At 43.7% G+C, this 21,453-nt stretch overlaps 1 protein-coding gene across 4 annotated transcripts in view; it reads left to right on the forward strand.

The window, feature by feature from the left end:
- LOC115019850 (transcription factor COE3) overlaps positions 1-21,453 on the forward strand; it is a 67,592-nt gene that overhangs the window by 4,588 nt on the left and 41,551 nt on the right. For all 4 annotated transcript variants that reach the window (XM_029449507.1, XM_029449506.1, XM_029449509.1 and 1 more), the window contains exon 6: positions 1,078-1,146. In XM_029449507.1, the coding sequence (XP_029305367.1) occupies positions 1,078-1,146 (69 nt within the window). The remainder of the gene's footprint in view (positions 1-1,077; positions 1,147-21,453) is intronic.

Consider the following 21,453-nt stretch of genomic DNA (forward strand, 5'->3'; position numbering starts at 1 on the left):
GTTGCACCGGTGCATTGTTCAAGTTTCTGGTTGAGAGCAAGTGCAGCATGAGAGCTGAGAATGATTTGTCTTTTTCCATGCATAAACTCATCACTCACGCTCAATTTATACATGCATCCATCACTTATTTGTGACACGTTGAATATGCTCATGCTCTAGAGGTAATATTTTTTTTGTCAAGAGGAAGTGCGATTTGCTGCTGAATAAAGAACTACTTTAACTGCTGCCTATTATCAGATAAGAAGATATACATAATAAGAACTTGTATAATAAGAATAATCTTTTGATATCTTATCTTATTATATCTTATTTTGGCATGTCATACATATAGTTTTTGAATTATATTTTTGCTGTAATACACTGCAGCGCCTTAGCGATAAAACACATCTTTATTACTGCTGCTAGGAAGTCATGTAAATCAGACATATTTAAATAACGTGCGGTTGACTGACAGTAGCTTTGCACAAAATCTTTGTTTTTCTTTCTGCACCATATGGTATAAATCAATCTTTATTCGCATACAGTATGTTTATATGTTTTCATTTCAAATGGAAGCTAGGATGATGTATTTGTTTATTTTTGCAGTTTTGATTCAAGTCCCAATCAAAGAAGTGAAAGGCAGCTAGCTATAGGCTTAGGGAGGAGATGGCTGAAACATGTGGTGGAAGATAGATTAGTGCTTTTGAGGCCATAATTGATAAATGCCCTGCAGAAATATTGGTTGAGGGTGGCACCTTGCATCTCCCTCAGAAATAGCAGCTTGGCAATTAGAGGTAAACAAAAGCTGAAGCTGTGAAAAGTGACTCCCCTGCCTCCTGGCCCAATCCCCACTCCCCTCCCCTCCAACACTAAGCCAAACAACACAACATGTTGTTTTCACCATTTTTATCAGCCATCAGCATCAATGGAATGGATAGATTGAGTGAAGGAAATCTCATGGCAATATTTCCTCCCCGATATCAAAACCACTCCTAGGCACTTAATAAATGTATGTGATTTTGTGTGCATTATTTATTTATTTTTATTTATTTAGCAAAGTATTGCTTGTTCTGAAACACACTGTCTATGTTCCTATAGCCGATGCTGTGACAAGAAAAGCTGTGGAAACAGGAACGAGACTCCATCAGATCCCGTGATCATTGACAGGTAGGGCTGTGTGCAGCTTCTTCTTCTTCTTCTTCTTCTTCTTCTTCTGTGTTTGTGAACGGAGAGCGAGTGAGTAAGTGAATGGGTGAGTGTCTGAGTGACTAAAATGGATGAGTGACTGAGTGGATGAGCAGGCACATGGATGAACAAATGAGTTCCCTCCCGGTGTGCCAGACGGCCCAGTTGGGCTGACTTGCATCTTACAGACCACAGTGTGGGAACTGTGGGTGATTCTGTGTGAGCGGCTGAGGGGCGTCTTTCCCAGGTACCTGTGCACCGAGGGGCGGTCACCACCTGGATAGGGTTTGTTCAATCACAGGTGGTTCAATCACTAGAGGATCATGCTGGGAATACACCTAATTAGCTTAGGCAACTTCACATTTATTTGGCTGGCTTCCCTTCTTTGTTTACGACAGTGATGCTTACACTGTCAATAGTTGTTTTTCATTGACTGTTTCCTTCTCTCAAGTTAGCTGTGAGCTAGATGCCGTTAAATTTTCGTTTTAGAAGGGATAAACATTTTATGTCTGCTGTCTTGTTCTGCACCTTCAGGGAAGTAACATCCGCCACATTTATAGTACCTTCATCACCTTCTAAAGAGGGAGAATAAATGGTTCTTCTTTCAGGCATTGACATTTTTCTCACACCGTGAAACTATATGTCCTGGTCATTGTGAATATGTTTCGGCAGTTTAGTGTATGTGTGTGTGTGTGTGGCGGCTACATGGGTGAGGTAGGGGGGTGTAGTTTAAGCGTCGATCTCAATGTAACTCTCACCACGTAGTAGGGAGAGACAGCAATGCTAATGTTTGACTAGCCGGAATCACTGTTTGCTTAGTGGAGAATGCCTGGTATCTGACAGAGGGGACAACTCTCTTATTAGTAATCAAATAGGGCTGAGCAGTTGTTGCTGCCACTCCACTCCAGCGGCTTCTCATGCATCAGGAAGTAGGAGCTGACTGCCCTGGGAGCCTGGATGGATTACCAGAGCTACTGCTGTCTGAACTCAAACTCACACAGACACACGTAGATTTACGCACAAACGAGGACACAAACACGACCTCCACACACAAGCATGCACATCCTCAGACGCACGCATGCTGCTTGTATATTTATGCTTGTATGCCTGACACAGTGCATACAAAAAAAAAAAAAAGTACTGAGGTGTTTAGGACAATGTCAGGATAGAGCTTTTGATAGCTGTATCTGATACCAAGCAGACTGCTTAATTCATCAGTCAAGTGCATTTGTAAGTGAATGGACGATAGTGCGAACATTAACATATAACTTGAGACGTCTACTTTGCTTAATTTCCGCTGCTTTCATGTTTGCTTTGTGTCGCTCTGCTGCCTTTTACTGCTTAGAGTTTCGCACACCATTGTTCTTCAATCTGCGGGACAAAACATGTAACATAAGTACAATAAGCAAAATGAATGCATGGAGAATTAAAGTCAAGAAAGAGGGGTGGGAAAAAAAAAGAACAGGGAAAAAAGAAGCGGATGGATATTGTAAGCTCAACTGGCTCAGGGAGGGCTCGGATTTTCATTGTGACGACTCTGAATAGGAGTAGAGTATCCCTTTCCTTGCACAATGAGCGGCTCTGTTGAAACACAAAAGCATATGTTCCTCATTAGACCCTCCCATTGTCTCCATGTCGTAACTATGAGCCCGTCAGCTCACCCTAACAGACCCACACAGGTTCCCAGTGACTTGCAGAGAGGGGTGCTTGTGAAAGGTTGCAGGGTTTAGCGTGAGTTACGGACATGGACAGAGCACACTGTAGACTCGCTACACAAGATTATTTACCGCAATTGCTTCACTATTCCCGACGTGCGTATGGATGAACTTTTAGTTAAAGCTTCCATGTTTTACAGCCATTTCTGTTACATCTGTCATTTTCTCATGCACATCATTACAGGCACCTGTGCTGCGGTCGCTGCTGGCAGAAACTGATTATTTCCAATTGAGTAGAACATAGTTGAGTGACATAAACCAAGTTTTGATTGTTGAATCAGGCATGTCTCATCTGTCTACAATTACAGTATTTAAACCGGCTAGCACTGCCACATTTCCGAGAGAAACAGTAGCATGGCCGAACCTTAAGAAACAGATTTGGAGTGAATCATTGATGGCGTTCATTCGCTGTAACATTTTCCCAGATGGTAAGAGGGGAAAGCGCACACAGCTAGCTGGCATCTAGCAAGACATTAACTGGCTTTCCCATGGATCTGGCATATCCAACGGAGTTTGGGAAACTTATCATTCCAAATGTGTCCTATTTTCCTGCGGTCAAGCCAGACATCTGTTTACCCTATTTTCTCTCAGAGTTTTGATACAGATTTTCACTTAGATTTTTGAAGAGGAAGGATTCTCTTAAAAAAAAGTTGGTTAGATATAGGCCCAACAGCTGTCACAAAGTTTCAGCACTGCTTGGTCTTTAAATATTTCAGCAGTTACATTTGATGCCTTTGCATTATTCATACTACTTTTTTGGATGAAGAAAGGGCTGTTTCTGTTGCATTTGTGTGAGTTTATGTGTCTTGTGATTCAAATTTCAACATCGGTTGGGAAAGTCAGTACATATTGTGCGCTGCAAAAAAAAAAGAAGAAAAAAAAAGGAAACCTACTGTGTTTCAAAAGTAGGAGAAATACTTTTCAAGAAAATGCAAAAATTCAAAGTTATTCGGAGCTTACATTAAATAAAAAGGAACAGTACATTTATCTCCTGAATAATCGTAGCACTTTTGCTATGACCGCATCGCTTCGCAGTTCGACATAATTATCTCTCCCTTTTATAAATCCAGCAGTGCTACAGATGTCACATTTATAAGTTAATGATGCCTTAAAGTAAGTGGGGGTGTAGGTTTATTCAGTCAGTAATTTGAGTCTTTAGAATTATAGTGATGAGGTACCCAATATCTGATTAGATGGTTTCCCCATTTACAGTGCATGTAGTGTAAAGCCAAACATAACTCAATTTGCGATGACTCTCCTGGTCCGGTATCTGTCTTCACTCTCTTGCATATTGACTTTGTCTTCTCTTGTGTAGAAGATTAGATACATTGTTGAGGCTTACACATGGATTTTGTAATAAGACAGCACATGTTGTTGAAAGAGGAGAGAAAATGACTCATTCTGCATGTCAGGGTTCAAAGGTCACATTTTACTCGAGATGCAGGGGCAATTTATGCAAGTGGAATTGAGACAGACGGAGAGAGAATGTGTTATCAATGTGTATTCTACCCATATATGAATTTTGGATTTAATGTATGTTCATACAGTTTAACATCTTGTGTCAATTTACGCTGCCATTCACAAACGGTTTCTGGACCAGAACTAAACATGTCAGCTCCATTTATTCCAGCGGCTACGGCACTCCCTTTCACTTCCTGTCACAAAGGTCAAAGAGCACTGACCTTTGGAGTGCAGCCCAGCCACTGAATAATTCATGACATTGACTTGTTTTTTCCCTTATTTTTTCCCCTTGTCTCTTTTTTTGGTCAGCACACATGGTTGTGCTGTGGGAGGCTTTTATTCATTTAGCTCATTTATAAAGGCCTCACCGCACCTGTTCGTGTGTTAATGTGATTAAATTTTGGCCTAATGTAAATTTTGCTTAGCTTTCCGTTATGTCCCTCATTAGTGAGCCTGTATTTTCTAAATGACTTTGCGTTATCGTTCATTTGTGGAACACCTACGAGGTCATTTCCCAGAGTGCACTTGACTTGTTGTCAAGTTGTTTACCAGAAACAAAAGACTGCAGCCTTAGAACGTCTCGCATGTGGTTCCCTCGGCCTTCTAAGAAACAAATCGGAAAATTTGTGTGCTCCCATCTGGTTTTTGCAAAACCGTGATTACCTCCAAAAGCTGAACAAATGCCAGTATTTATAAGGTCAGCCCTTTATGTGGAAATGTGATGTAAATGAGAATCAGCGAAAGGGGACATTAAACAAAATTAAATTCATTGTCTCCTTTAATGTCATTTACATTTTTGGCTAAGCCCTGGACTGTCAAAGAGGATTTCTAAAACCATTTTAATTGCACATCAGCATTGGAAAAGAGGGTGTGTTTTCACTGAGCGGCTGTCTTGATAACCTGCAAAGAGAAGTCTGTTCATGAAGTACCTAAATGGCTTGTTTTCACTGCATCTGTAGAGAGGCAATTAGGATGGCATTCGGTACGCAGTGTTAATCTAGCATTGTGCTTCTACCATCCATAATGAAAATAATGCAGTGGATGGGGGTCACTGTTGTTGTGATAGAGAGTTGATTGCTGCAGGTGTTCCTTCTGGATTCTTTTTACATTATACCATTGAGCCATGGGACCTGCACTGCGATGTGTTTTTAGGCGTCACAGTGAGTCATTTAAAGCTGTTAATGTGTGTAGGAAATGATCTCTTTCTATGTTTACACACGCATGCAAACACCTGCACACACCTTTTTATATGGCTTAACAATACATTCCATCTCAGCGTTTTATTTTATGGCTGTGTTTGGTGTAATTCATGTGACAGATGTGAGTTTTTTGATGCCCATTGAGAAATTGGAGAATAATCTGGCCACCCCTGCCTCAGTCGACATGACGTTTGAGTGAAGCCTGTCTCCTCCCGAGCCAGAGTAGGAAGAGCAGGAAGTGTTGAGAGCGAAAGCTGTACTTGGCAGCTTTCCTTTGGCTCGCACTTGCTGAAAAATGAAACCCAGACCCTCTCTGCAGACTCAGAGCCAGAACCTCTTTCCCAGTGCTCCAACATCCAGGATTGGGTAATACTGTTCACTAAGCAAAACATTACCTCAAATTATTCTCCCCCTGTTTTCTATTCCCTCCTCCCTCATGTCGGTTTTATCGCAGTTTGTAAATGTCAAGACACGTACAAAGACGCACAGTATAAATGATATTTTCCAAATTATGCTCACATGTTTGGGTTCACATGAGTGGCGGCTGAACGTAACGTGGTGCCTGACGTTCCCGAGGGAGACCCACCTCACTAGGGTAGGATTCCCCAGTGGCATCAGCTAATGGCAAGACTTGACAACAGCAGAGAAGCCGGGGGTGTTGTGTTTTACTAGCGCTGAGCAGGGGTGATGACTTTAACATGTGTGCACAGAAAGACCGAGATGTTTGTGTGGCTTGTGTGTGTGTGTGCACGCGTGTGTGTCCCTGCGCATGCATACGCTCGCATGCAATGTGTGCGTGTGTGCGCTGTGCTAAAGAGAGAGGTGTGCGGTACGAAAGAGTGGCGCGGGCCAACAGAGCGACGGATTCGGCTCCAGCTTGACGGCAGTGAAAGACGAAACATGGTTCCACATGTGTTGAGAAAGAGCAGTCCATCTGTCCATGGAGACAACCCCTCCCCCCTTTACCACCCCCTTCTCTTTCCTTCTCCTCTTCTCCTTCTCTTGCTCTCCTCTCCCCCCACTCTTTACTCCCCTGGTTCACTGCTGACAGAAACAAGGCCAGAGCTGGGGTGATGGGATGAATGCTGGGCCAAGAGCAACACTGGATGTTGTATATACACACAGTTACACACACAGAGAGACACACACACATGCACATGCTGAAAAGAAATAAGAAAATGTTATCAAAGATTTTTATTTTTTTTGCTCTATATGTTGTTAAAGTTTACTATCTTCAGTTGCATTCACTGACTTGGTTTAGCGCAGCGTTAATGTGATTTAAATCCGACTGTGGAGCAATGGAAGTGATTTATTTTGATATTATGAAAGAAAACAATCTATTAAGATTTATTCACTTCTCCCTGACACACTGCTGCAATAAGCCACCCTAGTGAAAATCTTACATTATTGAAATTAAATCTGAAGTAAATAAAACATGCCACTCTTTGTCAAATATTTAGCAGCTCTCCTTTATAATTAAACTTTGTAGCTGTTTTGAAGATGTTGTTTGGTTTCTTAAAGCATTAATGACGCAAGAGCTTTGTCAAACTGCTCCTGATTCTGTGAATCACATTTAGGTCACTCGAGTGTTATTTTAGCCATTTCTTCTCTTGAAAAAGGGTCTCCTTTCTTTCTCTTGGCATGTTCTCACTCCCATTCAATCCTTATTAGGTTTCCCCTAATTGTCAAACAAACTGTTGGGTCAACCTCAGTCGTATCTGGCCGTAAAACAGCACATTAGGCCCTAGTGAGGGATATATGTGGTATTTCATCGGAGACGGAGTAATGCTGGGGTTTTATGGTTAAGTACCAGTTCACGCCCACGCCATTTGTTTCGCATTAGAGTGGAGGTTTTGTAAATCAGATCAATATGTGCGCTGAGATGTGATTCCTTGTCGGGATCTCCCGAGTCGTTCTTTCCTCAAGTATTTTTCTTAGGGGACTGGTTGTCGATGCACACTCCTCCGCTCCCCCTCTCCTCGCCTCCCCTCCCATCCTTCCCTTTTCCCCTACCTCTCTTAGTCCCTCCCTCCATCTCCACCTCAATCTATTTCCATTTTCTGAATGTAGCAATTTGTAGTGTGACACAGGCAAGATTAGGATGGGAAGCAGTCTGAAGATTTCATCGGACATGGTCCTGCTCCCGCTGGTGTGAGGTCACAGGACAAAGATGGGGGAATTCAGGGATAGGGTCATCAGTTACCTCGGGGAAACGAGCTGGTCTGCTGGCTGCTCTGTTGGCCCCAGGGGTGCCTGGGATGTATCGGAGGAGAAGCCCCAGAGAAAGAGCCCTGAACCAGTGTCATTTATTAAAAGTGACAAGTTATTTCTAACTATAGCTCTGTTTTTATTGTTTTACAATGCTGCCATTTGGAACAGTGCCCCTCTCTTCAGGAATCACAAACAAGTGATGAATGAACGAGGTGACCTGCTTTTTAAACATATACACACATGCTCCATGCACTTTGGCCACACATGTGTGCCGTTAAAAAAATGATATTATGTATTTGGTTTCGGTGCTTGAATTAAATAAATGTGCAGGTTTAATAAAGATCGAGCGCATGATAAGTGTAATGAAAATATTTCACCATGCATCAGTTTTCTCCAGGACATTTGTTCAGTAAATTAATAACAGCTTACAGTATGAATCTCGAGCTGACCTCCGCATAATCAGAACCAGAAGGTCCACAGAACATGACCACACTGTGGCGTGTGTGTGTGTGTGTGTGTGTGTGTGTGTGTGTGTGTGTGTGTGTGTGCATCGGGAGTTTTAGTGGTCAACTCTGTTGCACTTCTTTATTTATTCTGGAGTTTCTTTATTATAAAAACACAACATTCATGCTAATAATGGAGTATTTATTCAATGTTTGACCGGCGCTCTTCATTTAGGGTCACTGAGGTACTCTGCTCCCCCTCTTTTTTTTTACTGCCTGCCCCAACTGCGTTAATGATATATGACAGAAATTTCCTTGAGCTGGTTCAGTGGCAAGAAAGGTCCTGGCTAGTCTATATCAATCCATCTGACTTATGTTCCCATGTCTTGAATTACCGCTTGATGGAAACCTGCTGCGGGCTTCTCTTGCCAATTGAAATCAGATCTCCTCCACAGCCTGGTGTGATATTGATCCATATTCAACACCCAGGCAGCCGATCGATCAGTATTGATTTACAATAAAAAACACTCCTCTGCTTGTTCAGCACTGCGATCGATACTTTAAAGCAAAGGGGGGAAAAATATTTAAAAAGAAGAAAAACAGGATTGTGCTTTTTACCATGCGGAGACCAGCTGGAATATATAAAAATGTGAGGAGATGTTTCATTTTCATTTGAGGAATATGAGTGTAAGTGACCAAACCTTGACCACACCGGCAACCAGAAACCATGTCCGCAGTGAACAATGATCCTGTCCCGCCATGTGAGACAGACCAATGAAAATGGTTTAATGGGATGACACTTCTATAAGGACTCATTTATTGAAGGAGGTGGGTCTGTTTCTGAATTAGTGGCACATCTGCACTGCAATGGGGAGTGCTAAAACTGTCATATCAAATCTATCCGAAAATTGAAATAGAATGCTAAAAGTGGTGGATCAAGCCCGAGCACTTTAGCTTGATTTCGGCGTGTTAACAGGATGACATGATTTCCTGTGGTTTTGATATTAATTTGTCTCGGTCTTTATCCCGCCCGCAAACGCACCCACACATGCCGGGCCTCTGCCTCCCACGCGGCCATCATTAGGGCCCTGTACAAACTGGAACAGACTAAGGCGACCAGTCAGCTCTAGTCCAGATCCACTTTTCTCCCTGTCACATCTTAGTCCTAATCTCTCGGACTTCCTCCTCTCTGCCAAATAACCGTTCCCATCCAGCAGGTCCCAGCATTGGCTTGGGCTGCCAGCATCTGAAAGTTATTATCCACAATCTCTGACATCCAGGAGTTTACAGTTATATAATGATGGGGAAAACCACATGTCCCCAGAGGCAGAGAACATTTTTGAGATGCCTCCCCATCTGTTTTGGGGGGGCTTCCCATTTTGGGGCCAAACTCAGAATGGCAAGCAGATTTTCTTTGGTAATTTTTATTTTCTACCACTGGAACACGCCAGTCTGGGAATCATTATATGGGGTGATAAAGCAAATCCAATTGGGTCAGGTTCCTCTCCACACAGTGCTGGTGGCACCAGCTCTCCCTGCCTCACTGCTCGTCCCTGACTGTGTAAGTGGTGGTTGTTTGTTTGTCCTAGAGAGGCTGGGCTGGGGGACTAATGCGAGCCCGGGGGCCAGCCAGGTCGGAGGCGACGGCAAACCCGAGCTGCCTGGTGTAGCAGTGCTCCCTCGCTGCTGGCTCGGCCTTGTTTGGACTGCAGCTCCGGTTTGCTTTCTTAGAGGGAAGCTGAGCCTCCGTAATCATTGAGCCTTTCGCTCGGGTGGGGAGCACAGCCGAGACCAGAGGGAGTGATGACATAGGTCCGCAGAGGCCTGGCCCGGTCCACCCCTGCTGCTCTTAGCATATTTATTTTCTCTTCTCATTGTAAGGTTTAAGTCACACCATATTATGTTCGGACCTTATGCACGTGCATAGGCACTCAGATGTGATGAGGTGCTTGGCGTAAAGCTGTAGGCTTTGTTTTTACTAATAACGCCGGGGATTAGTGACTTGCTGACCTCAGTGTAATCTTTATTAGTCTGTTAACCATATACTCTAGTTATGAAGCGGCCCTACCTGATGTGAGAGCAGTGACACAGAGTTAGACATGCAGTTCAGGACAACACAGAGGGGGAAACTAACCAAATGACATGCTGTTATTAAATCAATAGGTAACCGATTATGCTGCGTGTAGATGAAACTATGTTTCTGCTAAAGTGTTCCAAAATCTTACAGATTTGGATAATTTAAGGCCAACCAGCTTGCCCCCTGGGCACTCCTCAAAAATGTTTTATTCAACATCACCACTCTGTTCTGTTTTGTTACGTTATTGAAATGGGTTGTCGATTCGAATAGAGTCAACCTGGTGGGCCAATCTCATTGTAGCCAGTGGAGAGTGAAAGCCATCTCAGCAGCATAGCCTCACCAGAACACACACACAGAGATTGGACGAGGGGGGCAGTGAGAGCGAGAGTGCCTTCTCCAGATGGAGATCCCAGATATGGAGGAAAATGTCCGGGCCATTTTCCAGGGTTTCCATAATGGGAATCTACTCCTTGCTTGCTTATTAAGTTGTGCACACAAGGAGGAGTGAGGAGAGAGATGGAGAGGAGAGGAGATAAGGGCAGGCGAGGCGAGAGATGGACAACCTGCACGCCGTCACCTCTCTGTTGTAAGTGTCAAGCAGACCCTGTCGGAGAAATCACAGGTCATGTGGATAGATGATTGTCAAAGCACCACATTGATATAAGGGCTGTCTTTATTTCTTTGAGCCGCGGAGGAGCATGATAACATTTGTTTTTGTTTTCTGTTGGACAGAGAGAAAGTATGACGTTGAGGTCAGGGAGGTCGGCTCTAGGGGTCACAGGGTCACAGCCTTTTTGGTACCTGAGTAACCTCACATGGCTAAGCCATTTCTCAGGCTCTCTGAAATGATGGTAGGGTGTGGAGAGGAGGGGGTAGGTTGAAGGGGTGGCCAGGAGAGTGATCTATCAGCGGCAGCAGCAGACATGCAGACAGAATGGCAGCTACTGCAGCTAAACAGAGTGAGACAGATAGGCAGAAGTCTCTCATACGTAACACCAGGAGCTTTAAGACGACAACACTGAGTGTTATGGATGCTTGACATTGACCTCTTATACAGACATGGAGTATTTATCAAGGTTGTAGGACAATAGTGTATTTGTTTGTAAATTATTTAGTTCACTGGGTGAGATCCTACTTTCCTCAAATAACACTTGCCACTTTTGTAAAATAAGAACAATCTGTTTCTATTCTCCCTTTTGCGCACCTTGTTAGATGTTTTCGACAAGAATTTAGGTGATCATATTTTGAAGACTGTCAGTTCTATCAATTTGAATCTACTTTAAAAAGCGAAGAGGAAGAAAGCTCTGAAGCTTACGTTTCTCTCGAAGAGAAATATTTGTGTACAGATAGGCCTGTCATTCTGTGAAACAACATTCATGATTCTTTTATTGGTGCTCAGCCATCACCCCCTCTCTTCCTCTGTTGAAAAAAGGGTTAGTCTACAAAGTGGCTTTTTGCCGTTTGAGAGAAGTAAACTTCATCAGGTCGACGGCGAGGTGTGCTTCACATGTCACTCAGTCGAGCTCCCTCCTAATGAAATGCTGCATACAGATTTCTGCCCGCGGGCTCAGGGGGATAAGACCGTGGTAACAGAATGAAACAAACCCCTTCCCATTCCCTTCACTCACACACACAACCACGCGCACATGCAAAAGCATACACAGACAAACACACATTCACACAACTGCACACACACACATTTGCTGGAGAGCATCCATGTGAGGAGATCCAAATCTGCAATTTATTCAAATATTGATATTTCTACTTGTCAGGAGAAAGGTGCCTTGAAATTTCCTCTGAGTACTCCTGTCAAAAAAATAGCAGGAAATATGTCAGATAATTCATAAATGGAGTTCAGCGCTGCAAAGTCAGTTGGGAACAGCAAAAAATATATATGCTTGTCAATGAAGAATAGGAGCAATATTACAGAGCCTGCTGCTCATTCTTCCATCATGTCAAGCAAACAGCTTTTGCAGGCACATAAGTGTATGTATCAGTCTGTGTGTGTATTTGTGTATGTGCGTGTATATTTGTATATGTACATGTGTATGTATATTTATGCATGCGAATGTGTGTGTGCTTTGGCTATGTTGTGACTCCTACTTAGATGTGTTTGTTATCTTTTTCCATCAAGACACCCCATTTCCCATCTTGAGGGAGCCAATGGGAATGTGTCCTTTTTTTTTGCAGAGGTCCGTAACCGGACGCTGGTCTCCATGTGGTTTGAATTAGGGCCCCCGAAACTGTGAAGGACGCCTCGAATGACGTGAGGCACTTGCAGACCAAATTCCATTCTGCTGAATTGTGGAGAAAAGAGCTCTCCGGAATCCTCTGAGATTTTTTTGGCTCAGACCCGCCAGCGATTAAAACAGGGCGGAAACCAATAACTCAATGAATCATGGGGCAATGTCCCATGAAATCTCTCTACTGCTCTGTCACACCCTCATTCAAACCCAAATCGACTCAAACTCTGCTGATTAGTATGTTTTCCAAAGTGAAAAAAAGAAGAAAACATGAGACAAAAAAGTCTTGTTCTTTTCTCCTGTTTATTGAACAGAACTTTCAACACATGGGAGTGAAAAAGGCGCTCTCTCCTCTGCCTCCTCCCCATGTTAGTCACCTCCATTTTTGACAAAGTGTGGGCTTGCTGATGATGCATCGCTTGACCATGTTGTGCCAAGGCAAGACAGAATAGGACTCCACATATCTGCTGCGGTCATGTGATGCCATAGTTCATAGCTGTTGATGAGATGCAGTTTGGCACAGCTTGGGACCCATCTGGGAGATGCAGATACGCAGACAGGAGAAGTATTTTACAGCAATGCATCTGCGCGCTTGAAGAGCTATTTAGCATATGCTGCTATACGAGAGAATTTGCGTTGCTGTTGCCAGCTGCAGATTAGTCTTCATTTCTCCAAAATCCGACAGAACAGCTGATCCATGGTCGTAGTCGGCTAGCATTGACCAAATTAATTTTTTATGTTAATGCGGCGTGTTATTTCATATTTCACTGAATTACTTCTGCATTACGTTGAAACACTCTGTTAAAATAACACAAGAAAAACAAACTCTATTTCCAGTTTTTCTTGTATCAACAATAACAATGTCAAGCAGTGCAGTAATGCTGCTGCCAGCACTGGCCGGTTTGTTTCTGTTAGCTCTAGCAGAAGTCAAAGCCCATGCTGCTGCTCTAACTCAAGTGGCTGATATGTTAGGCCATCTAGGGCATGGCAGGCGGTTGACAGTCCATGCAGCCTGTCTACCCACAGGACATCTCCACATAGTGTGTCCACAGTGGGGCCAGTGCTGTCATCTGGGCCCACTATGGACCACTGCTCTGCTGACAGTGAGAGGGTAAACGTTTACCACCTCAATCCCCCATTAACTCGGTGAAGGCGCTTCGATCCTCTGTGAAAATAATGATATTGATTGGAGCTTGGCTCTACAAACGAAATGGTTGCAACTAAAAGAGGGATGGGCCCTTGCATTAGAATATGGGATTTTCGAGGATAAAAGAGTGTTTGGATCTTGTTATATTTTTCCTCTCCTCCATCTCCCTCTAGCTTTCCCCCATCTCCTTGTCTCCTCTCTTTCTGCATTTTTATGTGTGCGCATGTAGTGTGAGAGCCGGCGTGTCTCCTAAGATTACCCTCCGCTATCCCCACAATCAAACAACAAATGACAACATCATTGCTCAGGCCTTTCAAAATACGACACAAAAAGTGTGTTGTAGCTACATTAACTTGCAACAACCCCCTAATAGACCCTTGTGGGTTTCGTATCACTCCCCCTCTCTCTCCTCTCTTCTCTCTGCTAGGCTGTCACATATCCACCCCCCTCACAGTGCGAGCCTCCGAGCCTCGGTGGAGATCAGGAGCTCCCTGTCGGAGGTGCTTTGTCACGTAGCCCAGGGAGCGTGGAACTCACCCAGAGCTGTTGAACAAACACAAGCACAGGGGCTGTCAATAGCAGCTCCGCAAACTAATTGCCTGTCAAATGAACCACCCTCGTTAAGCTGCCCTCACACACACACAGTCGTGCGTGCACTGTGACATTCATACGCTCACACACACATGCACACACACCCACACACAAAGCCGATTTGATTCAAAGAGTAGTGATACCTTGTTAGAAGAAAAGACACACGAGTGGCACTTCTCTGTTCGCCGCCTTGTATCTGCAATCGTTACTGGCGTGTGTAGTGCAGTCACCGTGAGATTGCCATTTTGTTATTATTAAGGGGAACATAGCATTGTATAGTATCGCTGATGTAATCCAAACACATCCCACACCCTACAGTATATCAGCTGGCGTAATATTTTTCAGTTTTTTAAAAACACTCATTAGACGGTAACAGAGCTCCATACGCCAAATGTTATTGTTTTTGTGTTTGTTTTGCTTTTTTTTTTCTGTAGTCATTAGGCGGTAGCAGTGGAGTGCCCAGCGCCTTGTCTGGGTGCCTGTAACAGTGCTGTCGGATTGACACAGCTGGGGAGAGCAGCTTGAGGCTGCACGCTCAGGAATACACAGGGGTGTTCAAAGCCCCTCTCTGAATCCTGATCAGAGCGCTGCCCCGGCCAACTGATGGCCTATTAAATATACATGCGCAGAGGTCAGAGCTGGAGGTCCCGGCTTCCTCCCAGCCATGTGCACTTAAGCGGAAGGGCTGGGCAACAATAAAACCTCCTCTCGCTCCAGCGAGCTCTCCCCTGACACCCTCACCTCCAGTGTGTACGTCAAGTACAGTGCTCACCTAGCGCTATATTACAACTGCCTTTGTGAAAAGGCCAAATGATGCATTTTTTACATGGTTATTATATATTTATATTCAATAACACCAAGGACCACTCTTGCGTCTGTCTGTCTCCCTTTTTGTTTTCTATTGTCACTGATAAATAGCCTTGCTCGATACGAACGCACACAGAGTTTGAAGTGAGTCCACATCCCTCGCCTTTGTAGTTCGCCAGAGATTGAGACAAGAAGGTAGAGGGAAGAGCCCCATAATGGCCAGTCATGATTAACATATTCAGAGTGACACTCTCTCTGTGTTCGTTCGTTAAGCCCGGTCTGTCTGACTAATGAAGTGGAGCGGCAGTTTATCAATTAACCCAGCACTGAGCCATTTGTGCTGAGGATAACACTCACGCTGGGTGTCACGGTGATCCAGTTTGGTGCCCTTTAACCTTTGCGAGTGTCCAACAAGGCAGGATTGTGTGACAATGACAGCAAGACACACAAGACCACAACTGGAGATCCACTAAACAGGATTTGCTCCTGCTGCTCGCCGGTAAAATGCAGAGAAAAGGGTGTGGATTGATTGGGTAATAGGATCATGGAAAAAGATCTCTACAAACTAACATTGGGGGTTTTCAGCATTCTCAGACTTCGCATAGATCATAGCAAACAACTTAGTGCTGTCTCTATTAAAACAAGCCCTCCCCTGCCATTATCTTTCCCCCCACTGCTCCTTCCTCCATTTCACATTGTTTGTGTTCATTAAGACATGGGCGACCTGCCTTATCCACACATCAGACCTAGCTCTCAAGAGTAATTGCGATGGTCTCACAGAGGATAATGTGGTTTAAACTCAGTATAGCCTGTCTATTAGGAGAGACATGATGGCAACCACAAATAATAAAGAACTATTTATTCCTCTCTCTGTGACGCTAACTAGGTAACATATCAAGCCAGCCCCACTAAGGGTCTCTCTTACTGTCAGATATGGCACCCTTCATCCATTCCCAATGGCCCTTGCCTCGACATCTCTGCTCTTCATTTTCTACATGAGCTTGGTCATAAATGCACACACACCTCATATATATTTGATAGTTAATATTTATCCTCGCTAGGGAAGTGCACTTTACATGTGGTAACATACGATTACCTGCAATTCTTATAGCAAAGAAACAAAATCGATATGGATATATAATTCATGGCAGAGGGGCTATCAGTTTTTATGGCTCTCTATCCAGGCTCATTAAAGTTGTATCATAATTGACTGCAAGCAAGAGTTTTTAAGGCATGTTTCTCCCTCACTTTCTACCTTTAATAATTAAGTAAAGTTTAATTGGTTGTGTTTTGAAGCACCTAGTGGATGGTAGGAGTCTCCCAAATCCAGAACCATGAATTATAGAGCGATATGTTATGCATTAACCTGTCAGTTTGTTCATTTGTTAAGGCAGGAAAGTATGGTCCCAACCCCCCAAATCACATCCACAAATCGAATAAATGGCCGGGGCCCTTCAAAAAATTCCTTTTTATGTCTTTCATTGCTGTGTTAATGTAGTGACATGACGCTGTCACTCAGATTGCGCCCATCAACCGCCAGCCCCGAATCGACTCCGCTGATTGGTGGTCAACTTGTTCTCTTGAAGGGAGATTGACAGACGGAAAATTGCACTCTCAGATTTCACCCTTCATTCGTTGCAGTTGTTCTTCCACTCGTCAACTCTCCGCCATGCCTGAGACAGACAGAGGCTTTATCCATTAGCTGTTGGCTTGGCGGGTGGGTGGGCAGATTGAGGCAGGATGGAGGAGGAGATGGGGGTAGGAAGACAATCCTACATTTGAGCACTCTGAGGGAAAATCAATCATGTCATCATAAGTGAGAAGTATGGATGAATTTCATCAGCTGGTTCCTGTCCTGTTCACGCCGCTGGCTTTCTGACTGGCCTGTCCCTCTGATTGGCATCCTCAATGACCCTTAAATGCGAAAAGGGAGAAGATTTGGAAAACACTTTAATAAGAGAAATCGGACAGTAGTTTCAGGGTCACAATTTCCCACTTTTCCTGCTGCTACACCACGGGAAACCTCAAGTGGTTTCTCTTGACAAAGTGGTAATAGATTTACCATATGATTTTGTGCCAAACCAGCATTAGGCAGTTTGAAAGAAAATGTTTCTCAACTCTTTTCCGTCCACAGCAGATATGATGAAGTGTTACAAAGGGCAGCGGCACTCTGCCACTGAAAATTTATTTTTTTATAATTTTCCCCATCATCTCACAAGGTCACCGATGAGCGCTAAACACATCAGAGATATAGGGTGTGAAGCAATCAAAAATGGATGAAAGTGAAGACATGGAAATCACAGATGAGAAATTGACAGCCGTTTACAGCCTTGTTGTTGATGTGAGTGACAGAGCGAGGGAGAAAGTGAGAGGGAATGAGTGAGGAGAGTGAAAAAGGCAGAGTTAAAGTGGTGATAAATTTAATGGAAAAATCAAATACAAAACAAATTCATTCCTCTAAACTTGATGCTTCAGTCGTTCTTTTCTTGGCCTGTGCTAAGCCTTAGAATAAACTGTCACTCCTTATCGATCGCATCTGAATTGTTACCGAGATTTCTGAAAAGTAGTCTTGACACACACCCCGCGAATAGTAATCTTATGAGATGAGAACATCCAGACTGAACAGCTAACACCCCTGACTTAAAATAAAAGAGGCTTTTCTTTTCTCCCTTTTTTCAAATCCAAGCTAATACACTTTGGCGAATTACAAATTCAGTGATAAATTTGTTGCGGTGAAAGATGTGCCCCGGTTTGGATTTTATTGTCTTTGCTGGTAACTGTGAATGAATGGGCGGAGGAGGGGTGGAGGGGTTGGGGGGGGGGGGACGAGCTTAGTATTTTGTCATGGGGAATGTTTATAAACAGCAACCGAGCATGAAATGTTTGTACACGATTTGCTTGCCATTTGTGATGGAGATGACATGATCAAAAAATCAATTCACTTCACATTTGATTTCCAGCAAGCGGTTAAATGACTACTGTCGACAGCACCCACTGAAATTCATGTATCATGGTATGGTTCATTATATTCCGATGGTGTATTAATTATGGCTATAGATAGAGAGCTCTGCTGTGAGCGGTAGCCTAGCTGCTATGTGCCAGGGGGAGCTAGCCTGAGGAGGAAAGCTCTGCTTGTATCCACTCATCCCTCAGCTGACAGGCTTGCTCCAGGAGAAAAGGATTTCTCCGGATTGAGTGCCATTTTCTCTTCTTTAACAAGGAAATTAGTGTGTAAAGGAGATCTGTCAGGATAAAGTGCAGCTTGACTGCTGCTGCCCTCCCCTCCTCTCTGTCTTTCTTTCCCGCCCTTCCTTCCTTTCCTCATCCTGTAACTCTCGCTCTCCACCTCTCCCTTGCTTTCTCTCCTTCTATCTGCCTCTCTTTCTTCCCCTTCTCCCCCACTCAATGGCTCCCTCAGGGGATCTACTTTGAGCATTAGCAGAACACATCCAATGTCCCAGCTACATGATTTCATGATATGATTTGTACCGGGGATTTGCAATAATCCGCAAATAAAGTTGAAAGTGAATGACTCTCAATAAGAGACGCAGACAAGCAAAACCAAACCCTTTAAGATTTTCTTTATCTTTAATGGCATGAAAAATGAATTTGCTTTGCATTAGATCACAACAATTTAGCAATGGCCTGAGTATGTTGTTTTGTCTTTGGCTTTTATGATCATGATTAATTCCAGCACAGGAACCTCGGTGATATACATAATGCATCATTCGCTCATTTAAATGTTCAGTTCCTCTGCAGTTGCAGAGAGCTTGGTAGCTCATTACACATTACCCATGTGTGCCTGGGAGTTGGAGGGTGCCAGGTACTCACTTGTAGTCAAAGATACAGTATCTGCTGCTTTAGCAGGATGTCACAAATTGACAATGGGATTAAACTCGGGTGTCATCTCCACCACTCCAGCTTCATTCACCTCATGTTAGTTAGTCCCTTTATTTTTGCTCCAACATTAGTGAGAACTAACTTTTCACCTCTACTAGACAGACAGGGATGAGACCCGCTGGCACATTTTAATAAGTCTGCTTCAAAGGTGTAGGGTGAGGAAAAGAAAATCAAAACATCCCGGGTTAATTTGAAATGTACTCTGCATCTGTGATGGGAAACAGCCTCACAGGTAAGTAAGGGAGACAATTAGGGAATATCCGTAAGTGCAGGAGCTGCATACTAAAAAACGCAAATCACTATTTCCCCATCTGGCCCCTACTGTGCCGAGAACTGCAGCTGAGGTCCGATTTCACCCGTCAATCACGGCCGCTTCGCTGTGGGGTGTGTGTCCTGGTGAGAGAGCCTACCCCCAAGTCATTAGCACACACAGTCAAACTGTACTGAGAACTGCCCTGCACCGCTCCGCTCTGCACCAAGGTTTAAATATCCCCAGCCTGTGACAGGATCAGTTTAGCGATCTGTAGGATTGATCTCCTCTTTAAAGTTTTGCCTGAGGCGACTCTAATTGGGAACGAGGCTGCCTCCCACTCCCCTCACTCCCTTAACTGTCAGTCTTGGCTTTGTTTACTGAGGACATGCCCAAACCTATTTACTCAATAATGAGGAGACGTGGTGGGGATGCTGCTGATCACATTGAGGCCCCCAGCGGGACTTCTGCATGCTGGGAAGGGCGGGAACATCATTTTAGACTTTTTGAGCTGGTGAAAGTTAGCCTACGTCGTCGCTACAATGTAGAGCAGTGAATATTTTCCCCTCCTTGTTTTCTCATATGACTCTCCTTCCTTGATTTGCAGAACACTTGTCTACCTTTGGGAATTTATTGTTTTTTTTTTATTGTCATACCATTAGCTAAAATAGAACAGCATTCAAAAGACAAAGCACATAAGTAGTACCATTTTACACTGGTAAAACACCCTCCATATGCTTTATGCCATCTAGAAAGAATGAAAGCAGACTGAGAACCCACTCCAAACATTTGAGGTATCGCCAATGTCTTGCTGTGGAGTGGACTATTCATGACTGGAGTGCTTTGGCCTATTGGGCCATTTCCTTTTTCTCTCAAAGTGAATTCCTCAGATTCTCACTCTCATTTAGGTTGTTTTCATTTGCACTGACTGACAAAGCCTTTGGTGTGGATAGCAAGGCTATAGAGTCCATTGATGCCCATTGGGATTATGAATGATGAAGTGGAGAAGCTGCCGCTATCAGAGGGACACAACACTGCTCTTAATAGAAAAGCATTTAGAAAGGCAGCAGGGAGGAGGTGGTGGTGCTGGGGGCTTTCTGACACTCGACTGATAAGAGGCAGCTCTTCAGAGGTGGTAGTGTGTACAATGAAACACGCTGATGGGGATACAATGACACACATGTTGCGTCTGACAGGCGGTGATTTAGACGTGGGCTAAAAAAAAAAAAAAAAAAAAAAAAAAACCTGGGCCACACAACAGAGAGTTATATGACGCGATACTCTCGATGCAGAATTTTTCTTGTGAGGCCGCCTGTGCATGTTTCTACTTATTGGTTTGATTTGCGGGAAAAGGCATTGTCATTACTCATATCCGGCCGTGACAGATTGAAGAAGAGCAGGGAAAGGGAGAGAGAGAGAGGAGGTTGTAGTGTAGTGGCACGGGAGCGAAAGAGAGATATGCAGAAAGGGAGAGCTGTCAGTTTGAGGAATGAGCCTGATAAGAGGAAGGGACTCGGCAGATGGGCAGAAGAAACCGGCAGCACACTTCTCAATTAAACATGTAAATACCAAAAGCAGGCAGCGACGGAGATGAGAAAGTTAAATAAACACAGCACCGTGCTGTGATTACAAGCTCAAAACACCACCACCTTTGTCACTTATTATTTTTTTTTTTGTTCCTTCAACTCTAAGGAACTCTTTAATCCAGCTAAACTTCTGCTTTTATACATTATATATATATTTTCTTCTTCTTGTTTTCATCATCTCCTGTGGCTAAATTGATTCATGCAGAGTCAGATTCTTTGGGAAGTTGCACGCCCACCAGGAAATCTTGATATAGATCTAATTGAGCTATTCATCCATTCACTTTGTCCTTTGTTAGAATTTCTCTATTGTAATATTTCTTCTAATAATTGTTGTCCATCATTTTTACATACGTGCCCCCCCACGTGCACCCTGCTGTGAACTACAGGGAGTATCTTAAATACTTCTGTAGGCAGTGTCCCTGACATTAATAACAATGAGCTTGGCATAACCACAGTACATTCTTAGGGAAGATTCACAGTTTGACATTCAGCCCAGATGCTATCGCGGAGCCTTAGTGTTTAAGACCGCAGAGAAGACAGACATCTGTCACTTGTTACCTTTGAAGTGAATAAGAGAGGGACGCAGAAAAACACAGTGGACAAAAGGCCATTCTGACCACAGACCCTCAGTGTTTACAAACGGAAAGGGAGAGTGACAG

The sequence above is a fragment of the Cottoperca gobio genome, chromosome 15 (genome assembly GCF_900634415.1).
Source record: "Cottoperca gobio chromosome 15, fCotGob3.1, whole genome shotgun sequence".
NCBI classification, from domain to species: Eukaryota; Metazoa; Chordata; class Actinopteri; order Perciformes; family Bovichtidae; genus Cottoperca; species Cottoperca gobio.